General features: G+C 32.5%; 1 protein-coding gene and 1 long non-coding RNA gene across 2 annotated transcripts; one reads left to right on the top strand and one right to left on the bottom strand.

Moving 5' to 3' along the window:
* Positions 1-3,342: 3,342 nt before the first annotated feature.
* On the bottom strand, positions 3,343-7,508 carry LOC114382960 (transcription initiation factor IIA subunit 2-like). The gene is made up of 4 exons (XM_028342509.1): positions 7,380-7,508; positions 7,069-7,217; positions 6,923-6,973; positions 3,343-3,728 (listed from the first exon to the last, which is right to left on the bottom strand). Exons 2-4 carry the CDS (start codon positions 7,195-7,197, stop codon positions 3,588-3,590), a joined length of 321 nt encoding a protein of 106 aa, XP_028198310.1. The 5' UTR covers positions 7,198-7,217; positions 7,380-7,508; the 3' UTR covers positions 3,343-3,587.
* Positions 7,509-8,768: 1,260 nt separating this feature from the next.
* LOC114383231 lies at positions 8,769-9,430 on the top strand. The gene is made up of 2 exons (XR_003660433.1): positions 8,769-8,964; positions 9,125-9,430. It is a non-coding gene; the product is annotated as an uncharacterized LOC114383231 (long non-coding RNA).
* Positions 9,431-13,898: the final 4,468 nt, after the last annotated feature.

Consider the following 13,898-nt stretch of genomic DNA (forward strand, 5'->3'; position numbering starts at 1 on the left):
TGGAGGAACATGTATTGTTTAATCAATCAAATATTAGTAACTTTGACATTTTGGGATATTGAAAAAACATTGGAGTCAAGTATCCTACTTTGCAAAGGATTGCTAAAGACTTTCTAGCTATTCCTATCTCAACGGTTGCTTCAAAGTCTGCATTTAACATTGGTCGACAGTTTCTGACTCCACATCGTAACAAATTAAATGAAGACACTGTTGAGGCATTGATGTGCTCTCAAGATTGATTGCGTAATGAGATTGAAGGTAATAAATTTAATTTTACTTGTAAATTTTTCTTCTAAGCAATTAATTTATTTTAATAATTGTATAAGTGTGTCATTAGGTTCCTTAAAATCAAAGATGAAATTTTACTCAATAGTTGACGATGCAGACAAAACAACGCCAAAGGTATGAAAATTTTATTATATTAATTCATGACTTTTTTATATTTTATGAACACATATTTACATGTTTCATTGTGTAGGTTTGATGTTGAAGATGTTTCATTGCACTTGGATGGAAGTATGAAGACTTGATTTAGTATGATGATGTTAATTTATTGTATGAAGACTTGTAATGTTATGCTAGTTTTATTGTGTAATACTGTAACATTAATGTGTACTTGGATATTTCTTGGATGCTTTTATGCTTGTGTGGTTTTATTACTATTATTATTGATTTATTTTGGTATTTTTAGTCATGTTTTAAACTTAGAATTAAACCTTAAATTTATTATTATTGAGAAATTGAGATAAAACAAAAAAAATTATTTTTTTTAATATAATTTTTGACATTTTTTAATGTAAAATAAAATCCTTGTAGGTCCCCAGGGAGCCAGAAAACGGGGACAGGACAAAAAATATACCCTCACCACGAGGCACGGGGAGCGGAGACGGGAAGTAGGGTAAGGTTCGGGGACGAGGAGCGAGGGAGTACTCCCCGTCCCCGCCCCGTGTGGATGTCATGTCTAGTTTATATAGCTTTTCAATTTAATTTTACTATTTTTGTAACTTGTTCTCATCACCTACACCAAACACTTTCTTTCATAGTTTGTGAATCCATTGTTGAGAAGCATATTTCCCTTCCCACTGTCAATCGTTTAACTTTTATTTTGAAATCATATTGGAGCATTAGCCGATTCAATTAACTAGTTTTTCATGTGACAATAATATGATATCATTTGATGTATGTATGATTTTGCTTAGATATTTATTAACCGTTTTCGCAAACTTTAAAACTTAAAAAGGAAACCTCATGCAAAGCTAAAAATTTAAGCTATTAAACAGTATTGAAAGACCTAAGTGGTTGGATTCAAGTGTTAAACATGAACATAAATTCATAAGAAAACATTTAAGGGGATTAAGGCAAAGTTTGAGTAAAAGCACTAGGAAAAAAAATGTCATTAACAAGGAGTTAGTAAGGCTAGGTAAAATTGAATTTAAAAACATAACATGGACTAATTTTGACAATTTTGAAAATTAGGTTAACTAGGGACAAAATTATAATTGCGTCCTAATTGCATTAATTCTATAACTAAAATAATTAATTTTAGTCATTGTAAATTTAGGAGGTGTATTGAATTGAGATTTTAAAAAAATTATTTTGAAATTTTTTTTTTTTTGTATATTTTAAAATATTTTGTCGGAATGTAATAATTTTTAAGTTTTTTTAAAATACTTTATTATTAAGATTTTGTAGTTTGAATTTTAATAAATTTATAACATAAAAATTCATCAAATTTAAAAGACTTCATGAATTTATAAGATTTCATTAATTTTTAAAAAACATTAAAAATTAACATCTTGCATACAATTCATATTATTTGCTTTATGCAATTGATCATGTTCAAGCAATAAAAACTAAAATTGAAAACAATTAAGGCATCGTGCAACTTTTCTTTCACATTCGTATATAGGTTCGTGAGAATTCAAAGTAATTCGAAATAAAACAATAACTTTTTAGATTTCTCATATAACTCATGTAGTCACTCACTGGATGATTAGCTTAAAAGCATGATTTGGAATCCTTAATTACGTAGAGTATCCATCCACAAAAGCAAAAGCATTACTTGCCATTTTTTTAATTGTCAATATAATGATATCCATGACAAATCTGGGACAAACAAATACGAAACATCTTAAAACATTCATTCGAAACAATTTCTTTCTGAGACCAAAATTGTCATATCCAACCTCAAATGCACAATTGAAAATCATATAATGATCGATACCAGTTAAGGTGGTGTATTGTTTCGTGAATAACCCAAAAAAAAAACCCAGAAAACAGTCATGGTCATTAAACAATCATGTAAGGGGGTGTATTGTTTCATGAATAACCCAGAAAAGAAAAATAAAAAACAATCATTGCCATTAAGCAATCATATAATAACAAAAATATTTAAAGACCAAACTACTTTTAGGAATAAAATAAGTTAATAAGAAGTGTTTTAGTCAAATTAACTTATTCAAGAAGAGAAGTATCAAGAAAAAAAAAAAAAACTTATTAAGAGGAGGGATAATCATTTCACAGTCAGTATCTATGCAGGAGTGGTGCGAGATGATGCATGGAGGTTCATGGGTCACGTGGTGGTGGTGGGTGGAAGCACAGTGGTGGGTTTGGTGTGGTGTGGAGGTGGTGTTGGATGGTTGTGGTGGTGGTGTTTGGGGGGAGGTTGGGAGCCACGGTCATGGAGGTTTGGGAATAAGCAACTTGGAAAGGATGGATAAAAAAAAATATCATAAATTTTGGTAAAATATATTTTTTATCCTTTTGTAAAATTCGCAAAATTTAAATTTTGTCTATTTTTTCATTAAAATCTGTCATTTTTGAGTGAAAGCAAAATTTAATAATAACCAAACCTACTATGATGATTTTTACATCATATGCATATAATATTTTTTACACCGTATATATATATATATATAACTAGTGTAAATATATCATTTTTTATATTAATTATATATACAACCCGATTTGGATATCTGAACCAGTAAAGAACAAAATTTTAACTTCGTAAATTTTAGAGGATCAAATTGAGCCTAAAAAAATTTAAGGATATACCAATTAAAAAATGGAATCCATTAAGTAATTGACTTATAATGTACTTCATCACAAAAATCCTGTGTATTGAGTTACCGAGGATAAAAACAGGTCAAATGGCCAACACATCCAATTTTGAAGACTCCCTACTCCTCATACCACCCATGTAATATTTTTTCATTGATGTAACCTTACTTAAAATTACTTTCCAGAATTTACGATGTAATCAGCAAAGACTGGTTGGGTTAGGTGAGGGAGCTGGCCTGTGCCGGTGAAAAATAAACTAGTTTACTGGTACTCACAGAAGAATAGAACAAAATACACTTAAAAGAAGGGAGTAGATTCATTCAATTTCCAAGCGGTATTCTCATTGTAGCATTAATTACCTAATGATATGAAGACTGATGGCTTTTAAATCTATAATAATAACATACAATAGTTGCTAGTTCCTGCAAGAATTTAAGACCATTTTAACTATGGTCTGGCCACCATTCCCATAGTACCAGCAGATGACAACAATTTGTCCTAGTCGACAATGGCAGAAATTAGGCACATTATTGTGTGAGCAACTTCGAGTCACACGCCACTATTTTAACCCGTCCAACAATCTCTTGGCTGTCTTCGCTCTTGAACAAAGCATCTTGTAAGATGAAGGTCCAAACATTGTCACAAAATCTATATGTATGGAGATGTCCCTGTGATTGACAAATGAAAAGAAAAAAGGTAATAAATGATTTCATTGCTTAGACTTGAGCTTCAGCATAATTCATGAATTACAAATCTAAATCATATATGCAGTATCGAATACAAAACGCATATACGTTAAAAAGAAGAATTGGAGGATTTCACTACTACCACGAATTGTTTAACATTGAATATTCCGTTAGACAAGAAACATCATCATTTCAAAACACATTCAAAAAGCATCCGAGTTATATACAGAAAATAATAATGCCAAATCATACTACACAAAAGGTAGCGAGTGATCAATAATAACATTGAATATTCCATTAGACAAGAAACATTACCATTTCAACAAACATTCAAAAGCATTCGAGCAATATAAGAAAATAATAGCACCAAGCCATACTACATGGAAGGCGGTGAATGATCAACAATGATTGTGCTGACCAATAAACCCCAAAAGATTGAGGCTAAAACTTACAGGTAGTTCCATCATGCTCTGGATCAATACAAGTAAAATCCTAATGCATAGCTAAGCTCAAGAACTTTTAAGAGATGAACATTCATTAGAGCTAGTGAACATGGAAGACCATAATAATATCAGAAGAAAAACAAAAACTGTTTTGTAGTTACAAGTTAGGGATTGAAAACTTTTTTCAGATATTGTAGTTCTTTTTATCATATTTGCTTGTTTTTTGGCCATTATAGAAGGAAAATTCCATGTTCTCCTTTTCTATTTGACTATTCCATTGTTGAATTCTTCTTCTATACACTAATAAAGTTAAACTATTCATTGATCCCTATAGTTGTTCCCATTTTAAGTTTTAATCTCCATACAAGAAAAGTTTCTTAACAGTTTTTTGTGGTGGTTTATCCCTATAGTTCTTCTTCTATACACTAATAAAGTTAAACTATTCATTGATCCCTATAGTTGTTCCCATTTTAAGTTTTAATCTCCATACAAGAAAAGTTTCTGAACAGTTTTTTGTGGTGGTTTATCACTGGCAAAAACCTTTTGTAGCAGTTTTACACTGCCAAAAAAGTTTTCTTTGATATTAGCAATAGGGACCAAGAGTTAACTTTTATGCACATGTAGGGACAAACTTTGTCGTATAGGGACTAAAATTTAAAATGAAAACTATATGGATAAAATGAATAGTTAACCCACCAATAATAATATATAACTAGACGAAAAAACAAAAAAAAAAAAACTTGTGTATAATAATATTCTACTACTATTTAATAGGATCAGCCTAAAGAATTATTGCAGCGCTCACATAAAAAGATTGGGCATTTTGTTCCCCATATTTTTTGAAAAAAAAATTATATATTTGGAAAACAAATATTTTGGTCTTCTCTATTGATTTCATAACAAGCAATGAAAACTTCAGTCTATTAAACCAAAAAAGTTCTATATTCTGTTCCCCATATAGACTAACTGGGAGAAACAAATCAAAACTCTTCCAACCAAGCATCTACACAAATAAAAATGCTACTCAAACAAATTCATATGTCTAGTTTTAGCCCTCTCCCCCACCAAAAAAGAAAAACAAAAAAAAAGAGGGAAGCAAGCAAGACCAAGAGAGACTATAGTATGAATGGCTGCAAAAGCAAATCTTAACAGTAATAATCAAATAATCTGATGGCTATGGTAGTCATAATGACAAACAATACAGCAAGCCACCATGACAAAAAAAGGACATATGTTTAGCTTCATTTCCAGAAATCAGCCCTCAGAATATTATATATAATTAGTAGACCTTACACCAAACAAATGTCGAAAGCTATAATTGTGTGAAAAGGTATTTTATAGATGGGATAATCATGTCAACATTCTCAATTTGAATAACATCTGTTGGTATTAATAATTTTGTAAAAAGGAAGACCAATGTCTTGTAATTGAGTTAAATAATAAATGTCAGCATGCTCCTTACAACCATAAATTTAAATTTTAATGAACATACTTTTTCCACTCAAAAAAACAATACTCAATCATGAAAATAACAAAAGATATGCACATTGTTAAGAATATTTAATGAAAGTGTAACAATGTGGGTTTAGGTTAACTTAACCCTAAAAAGCAGGCTTGTAAGGGGGAGAAGGGGGATTTCCATATTTCAACACCACCTTTTGGCAAAATACCAAATATCAAGCTTTATCTGTTCTATGATCATCAATAATTTTATTGCATTCAATGCGTACTCTTACTACTCTATAAATAATATTTAAGAACATTCAAAAATACTGAAAAATATATAACATTTAATAATCTATAAATATATAGAAACAGAACATACAAACAAAAATGTAATAATTAAATATATAGAAACAAAACATATAATTAAACACACACACACACATTCAAATAGTGGTCATCCTGCTATCTTGCTATAGCATTTTTTGGCAGCTCTTTGCTGCTGTCCACTATTGACTACTATGATTAATGTTAAGGATAAAGTTACCAAAATATACTTCATGCTTTATCTATTCCCTAACATGACCAATAAAGAAAGCAAACAGCAACAGAAAAGCAAGCATGTCCTCACACACCAAACTGCGGGAAGAGAAACTTGCTAACTTGAAAGCTTGCTAGCAGCTCGATTCATTAATGACTGATAGCATGTTTTGAAGGGCGTTACAAATGTGCATACAAGGGCATGTTTTCATGTCCAGTCAAATATGACATGAAATCTATAAAAGGAAGTGTTGGGTTGGACATGGATCAAATTTTGCGGAACATATAACCAAAGATGCGCTGAATGAGCTGAAATTTTTGGCTTCTTTATAAATAACACAAATTTCTACTTTCACATGTTATAGCCTTACCACGTGAATTGGCTTTGACATGAAAACTTTTCAAGCACAATACCATAAAAAATGCTTATATTCAGTAAACATTAGCATTTAATTTTATTTTATTTCAACTAAATTGTTTTAGCTAATTGTACATATCATAAAAAAAAAAGAGTCAAGCTTAACTCATTGAGCCAACAAAAAAAAAAGAGCAATTCAAACAAGAGTCGATTAGATTCAAATACCTCAAGTCACTTCAACCCTAACTACAACCAACTGCAGAAGAGTAAATAAATGTCCAAACCATATCCAAAATTTAACATCTCATGCAATATATATATATATATGTGTGTGTGTGTGTGTGTATTATACATATAAGTGGAAAATAAACGGTGTTAATCAGTTATGTTACCTTGATGGAGACCTTACTCTTAACTTGCGTTTCCAGAGCCTCAGTCATGGACTGAAATATTATCCACGGCGAACAAAATAAAAGAACATTAAAACAGATCCAGAAACCGAAACCGAACCATCATAACCAATTGAAGAAAACCCTACCTTATCGAACTGGACCAGAACCTGAATCGCGAGCTCGGGGCTTAGAGTGCCGTTCTGAACCATCTCGTCCAGCGTCTCCGTCAGGCACATTCCAATCGTCGACCTGCGGTACAGTTCGAACGTCGCCATTGCAGCCTGCGAAATGCGATCTGCGACGAACAAAACGCACGCGTCGATAACGGAACCGAAACAATTCGAAGGAATTCAGAGAATTGAAAGTAATAATAGAAAAAATAATTGCGATTGCGGAGAAAGCGAGAAAGCACAGAAGCAGCAAAAAACGGAGATCTAAGGGGCGGAATTCGAATTACGAATCGGGTGGCGACGTTGGAGAGTTTAGAGAGGTTCGGTTTTGTTTCTTCTTCTTCTGTTGGTGCTTCGTCTGAGTTAACGTTTGGGTTTGGCTCGATAGCGTTGGAGAAATTTGGGGCTTTTTATACCCTAGAATTTGGAGGAGAGGGGTATATATAGAGAAGGTTGGAGAACAGTGCGCAATGACTATCGTGCCCTCGATCACGTTTTTGACACGTGATAGGTGTCGCTGGCACATAAAAAATGCATCCCGTGTACCTTGTTAAGTTGACAACTTACGTTAATACATTTTTTAGTTTTTATATCTATTTTACTGCATTTTATTTTATTTTCTAAGTTATATTATATATACTTATATTTATATATATTATATACTTTGCATTGAGTTATATTATTATAAACTCGCAATCTTCTTTCCTTTTAATGGTTAAAAAAAAGAATATATATTATTAGTAATCATTGTTGGCAAGTCTACTTTAAAAAAATTTGGCCAAAAAAAACTAAGTCAATTTGATCTGATTTAATGGACTCGATGGGTCGGTTCAATAAACATAGACTTAAATTTAATCAGATTTATTTTGATTCAATATTATTTTATTTTTAAATTTTTTTATTGTAAATTATATAAAATTAGATAATGAAAAAGTAAAATAGACCAATTTAGTTTAATCTGTTGGTCAAGTTGGGCCAGAATAAAATAATTCATTTTAAATTTTGCCTACCTTGATCTAACTCATTTTTCATACTTGGCGTATCGATCGAGCAACTCATTCTGTCGTTCTATTAATAATGAAACTACCTATTGTTTTGATTTTATTAATTTATAATTGAATTGGTTTAGTTTAAATTTTTAATTTGATTCGATATGATCCAATCTAATTTAAAATAGTTTGGATTGAATCAACTATCGATTTTAATTCTACTAAAGTATTAAATAAAAGATAAGATATATAATAAAAATTTAAAATATTAAATAATTTATTTTATGTCATTATATAACTAATAATAAAATATTTATACATCTTAACCCAAATAATCAGTAAAAATGTTTTTAATTAAATATATTTTTATAAATAATATAAATTATATGATAATTTTATAAATTTATAAGAAATAAAAATAAAAATGAGTGATATTATAAATTTATAAATATATATATATATATATATATAAAGTTGATGAAAATCGATCCAATAAAAAAATTTGATTTTTAAATTTCTTGATGCATTCGATTTTCAGTGTTTTAGATCGATTTTTATTATTATTATGCTGGATTGAATTGGTTTATGAACACTCCAATATTCTAAATATGTGCCACGTAAAGAAAGAAGCCATGTATTCCAGAAACGTGTAAGCCAAACTCATCTCATTTTGTTTGTTAAAGGGAAAATTTGGTTCCGTTTGTATGTTAAGATACTGCTACTACTATTTTCTCTTTCCAAACTCTGAATTTGATAGGGAAGGATAATTTTTTTTTTCAGGTAACTAATTTATCAAGTAGCAATAGGAGACATGGATTGTTTGTCTTTCGCAGCTTCTTTACAGGAAGGTTTTCAATATGTAAAAGCGTTTTTTGTGGGTCAGGTTTGAAATCCAAACAAGCCCTTTGCATTTTTTTTTGGTGCTGTGGTGAATTATTATTAATTGAAATGGCTTCGTGTCTTTTTTATATTCGGAAATGTTAGTTTATTAATTCATGACTTCGTGTAATGGAAGACTTGGTGTTTTTTGTTTGGAAAAACAGGTGAAGACTATTACTGCAAGAAATGAGAAGGAAGCAAGTGAAGCGGAACTTGAGGCTACCAAGATGTAAGTTGAGGCTGCTGAAGATATCAAGAACAGGCATAATAAATCTGCATAACTTTTCGCTTTTCACTAGTTAATTACTACCAAATTTCTGTCTTTTTTTTTTTTTTCCTTTTCTTTCTTTCTACTGGAACTGATGCATACGGGCATGTGGGCCGGGAAACAAAAATCTCTTTTAGTAGCTCCAATATACCTTGTTCGTTACACATGTGTGAATTAATCCAACTTAACTTCTTTTATACAATTTTTTGCTTCATTTTTATACATTAGTAACTTCTAGTCTCTATTTTATTTCTGAAGGTCACGGGCGATGGCCAAAAAACTTTGATTTTTCCAAGTAAACCTTGTCATGGACAAAACATGAATACTCTTCACGAAAAAATCAACGCATATCAAACCAATTAACAAGTTGGCAACTAAAAGAAAGAAACAAACCCATCAATTCGTGGGCCTAGCAAAATGGAACAACATTTTGCGATCACTATAATGTCTGCAATTTGTAATTATCTTAAGTTCAATGTCTAATATTATACTACTATATACAATACAAGAATTCAAAAAACAAAAATATACAATACAAGCAAATGAGATGATAGTTTTGTAAATATTGATGTATGCTGTAATTCAGTTAGTTAGTGATTCATTTTGAAATTAGTTTGACAGTTATGAAGTTTGTTATATCTACATGTGCAGTATGTATAAAAATAATAGTGATCTTCAATGAGAAGCATGAGAGTGCAAAAGTTTTTTTTTGAATGCATAATGTGAGTGCGTGCGAGAACTTTATTGTTCCAACAATCTGGTATCAAAGTTGAGGTTCAAGATCCTTGGATATCGAAATTGAGATGATTTCCTCGAATGAAAATTTTCCAACATCTATGCATGTTCTCATAGGCAAGAACTATGATGATTGGTTTGCTTAGATGAAGGTAATCTTTCGATTTCAAGATGTGACAGAAGTGGTGCAAGAAGGGGTTCAAGAACCTGACAAGAACCCAACTAATGAACAGAAGGCGGCTCACCGTGATTTGATGAAAAGAGATGCAAATGCAGGGTTCATTATTCATCAGTGTATAGATGCAGATAATTTCCAGAAAATTAGATCTACTGATACTGCAAAGAAGGCATGGGATACTCTAGAGAAATCCTATGCAGGGTATAGCAAACTCAAGAAGGTGAAGTTGCAGACCTTGAGAAGGCAGTATGAACTTTTACAAATGAGTGATCAAGAAAACATTGGTGAGTTCTTTTTTCGAATCTTGGCAATTACAAATCAAATGAATGCTTATGGTGACAAGCAATTAGACTTGGGGATCATTGACAAGGTATTAAGAACCTTGACACCAAGATTCGATCATATAGTGGTGGCAATTGAGCAAGGCCAAGATCTTGAAGAAATGAAGGTTGAAGAACTGCAAGGAATACTTGAAGCTCAAGAGATGAAGCTCAATGAAAGAAATTCACAAAGATCAGCTGAGCAAGCTATGCAAGTCCAAACAACCAAAGGAAGCAACTATGATGGTAGCAAGAATAAGAAGGGAAAAGGAAAGTGGAAGAACAATAAGTGGAAGGGATCAGGTGAGAGCTCCATCAGTTCTGGAAATCATAACCAGAATGAAGAAATTGACAAGAAAAATGGAGGGAATCACAAAGTGGGCAAGAAGAAATTCAACAAGAAAGGGATTCAGTGTTATAACTATCAGAAATGGGAACATTTTGCAGATGAATGCAGAAATAAAAAGGTTCCAAGAAATGACAACTACAAACTCAGAAGAAGACAGTGTTAATCTGTGGTTTCTTGACACAGGCTGTTCCAATCACATGATTGGATATAAAGAGTGGTTTGTAAACATTGATGATAAGATGAAGAATAAGATCAAGTTTGCAGATAACAACTTTGTAACTGCAGAAGGCATTGGAAAGGTGATGATTCAGAGGAAGGATGGACAACACTCATTTATCAATGATGTGCTATATGTTCCAAATATGAAGAATAATTTGTTGAGTTTGGGACAGTTGCTAGAAAAGGGCTACTCAATACAGATGGAGGACAGTCAAATGAAGATATTTGATAGCAATAGTAGGTTGATTCTAAAGGCCCCTTTGTCAAGAAACAGAACATTCAAGATTGGAATTCAAATTGCAAAATTTCAATGCTTGGTTGCTTCTATAAGTGATGAAAGCTGGATGTGGCATCACAGGTTTGGTCATCTAAATTTTAGGAGTTTAAGTGAATTGAAAAGTAAGAAAATGGTTCCTGGTTTCCCTCAAATTGAGATACCAAAATAGTTGTGTGTTGAGTGTTATGTGTCAAAGCAACCAAAGAATTCTTTCAAGTCAAAAATTCCAATCAGATCTAAAAGAAAGCTTGAAGTGATCTATTCTGATGTGTGTGGTCCTTTTGAAGTGAAATCCCTAGGAGGTAACAGTTACTTTGTGTCACTCATTGATGAATTTACTAGAAAAATATGGATCTATCTCATTAAGCAGAAAAGTAAAGTGTTTAACATTTTTAAGAAGTTTAAGCTATTGAGTGAAAAGCAGAGTGATAAGGTAATCAAAGTGCTTAGAACAGATGGAGGTGGTGAGTATAACTCACATGAATTTCAAGTATTTTGTGATGAAGAAGGAATAATTCATGAAGTGAAATCTACCTATACACCTCAACATAATGGTGTTGCTGAGAGAAGAAATAGAACCATTTTGAACATGGCCAGGAGCATGATAAAAGGGAAGAGAATGCCTCATTACTTTTGGGGAGAGGAAACTTCTATTGCTGTGTATATTTTGAACAGATGTCCCACTAAGAGATTGCAAGGATACACACCTGAAGAAGCATGGTCAGAAAAGAAGCCTAGTGTGAGTCATTTCAGAATATTTAGTTCACTGTGTTTTAAGCATGCGCCTAAGCAGATCAGAAAGAAACTTAATGACAAGGCTGAACCAATGATACTCATTGGATATCATCCAACTGGTGCCTACAAGTTGTATGATCCTAGAATGTGGAAGGCTGTGATTAGCAGAGATGTCTTGATAGATGAAACAAAGGGCTGGAATTGGGAAATAAATGCTACTGACAGTTGTGAAATAAAGGTGATTATGAACCTTGAAGACAAACAAAGTGAAGATGATGTACCATCATGTGGAGAGCAACTCAGAAGGTCACAAAGAAAGAGACAAGTACCACAAACACTCAAAGAATATGAATTGTATCCTGATACAACAATCACTGTAGAAGGGAATTTTGTGCACTTTGCCCTACTTGCTGAATTAGAACCAATGAGTCATGATGAAGCCTCACAAAGTTCACATTGGAGAGCAACTATGGAAGAAGAATTGAGATCAATTGAGAAGAACCAAACTTGGGAGTTAGTCCATTTACCTTAAGGAAAAAGATCAATTGAGAAGAACCAAACTTGGGAGTTAGTCCATTTACCTTAAGGAAAAAGACCAATTGATGTGAAGTGGGTCTATAAGACTAAAGTAAAGCCTAATGAAGATGTATCCAAGTATAAGGCAAGATTAGTAACGAGGGAATTTTTGCAGAAACATGGCTTGGATTACAATGAGGTTTTCGCTCCAGTTGCAAGGCTTGAAACTGTTAGGCTCATTGTGGCAGCTGCTAGCAACAGAAACTGGTCTCTATATCAACTTGATGTGAAGTTAGCATTTTTGAATGGGCTCTACATAACTCAACCACCTAGTTATGAAGTGGAAGGTCAAGAGGATAAAGTTTACAAGTTGAATAAGGCATTGTATGGCCTTAAGCAGGCTCCTAGAGCCTAGAATATAAGAATTGATAGCTTCCTAGTCCAGCAGAATTTCACCAAGTGAACTACTGAGCATGGATTTTATGTTAGAAACTCAGATTCTGGTGAGTTTTTGATAATATGTCTTTATGTAGATGATTTGCTAGTGACTGACAGTAGCAAAGAAGATATGAGAGTGTTCAAAGAAAGAATAATGGAAGAATTTGAGATGTCTGATCTTGGTGAACTATCATACTTCCTGGGTATTGAATTTGTTTCTACTAGTAAAGGGATTTTCATGCATCAAAAGAAGTATGCATAAGACATTCTGAAGAGGTTCAATATGATGGAGTGCAATTCTGTGATCACACCAACTGAAACTAGAATCAAGCTGCAAATAAATAGGGATGAGAAAGAAGTTGATCCTACCTTGTACAAGCAAATTGTAGGCTCATTGGGTACCTATGTAACACTAGACCTGACATTGCCTATTGTGTTGGGTTGATAAGGAAGTTTATGGAGAAATCAAAGACACCTCACTTCTTGGCAGCAAAGAGGATTCTGAGGTATGTGAAAGGAACATTGGATCTTGGCATTTTATATCCTTATAGTCAAAAGAATATAGAAGGAGAAGTGTTTGATTATAGTGATTCAGATTGGTGTGATGATAAGGATGATAGGAAAAACACTGTTGGGTATGTTTTCAAATTTGGAACATCACCAATCTCTTGGTGCTCAAAGAAGCAAAGTGTAGTTGCTTTGTCAACATGTGAGGCAGAATATATTGTTGCCGTTATGACAACTTGTCAAGCTCTACGGCTGGAAGCTTTAATGGAAGAACTGAACATGAGAGATTGCAGTCCTATGAGGTTATTGATTGATAACAAACCAACAATTGATTTAGCCAAGCATCCTGTGGCACATGACAGGAGTAAACATATTGAAACCAAGTTTCATTTCTTG

Source organism: Glycine soja, chromosome 14, assembly GCF_004193775.1.
Source record: "Glycine soja cultivar W05 chromosome 14, ASM419377v2, whole genome shotgun sequence".
Classification (NCBI taxonomy): Eukaryota; Viridiplantae; Streptophyta; class Magnoliopsida; order Fabales; family Fabaceae; genus Glycine; species Glycine soja.

Coding starts and splice junctions, on each gene's coding strand:
- LOC114382960 (XM_028342509.1), bottom strand. CDS start 7,197: ATGGCGACGTTCGAACTGTACCGCAGGTCGACGATTGGAATGTGCCTG. Junction 6,974..7,068: donor TTCTGGTCCAGTTCGATAAG/GTAGGGTTTTCT, acceptor ATAATATTTCAG/TCCATGACTGAGGCTCTGGA. Junction 3,729..6,922: donor AGAGTAAGGTCTCCATCAAG/GTAACATAACTG, acceptor TGTCAATCACAG/GGACATCTCCATACATATAG.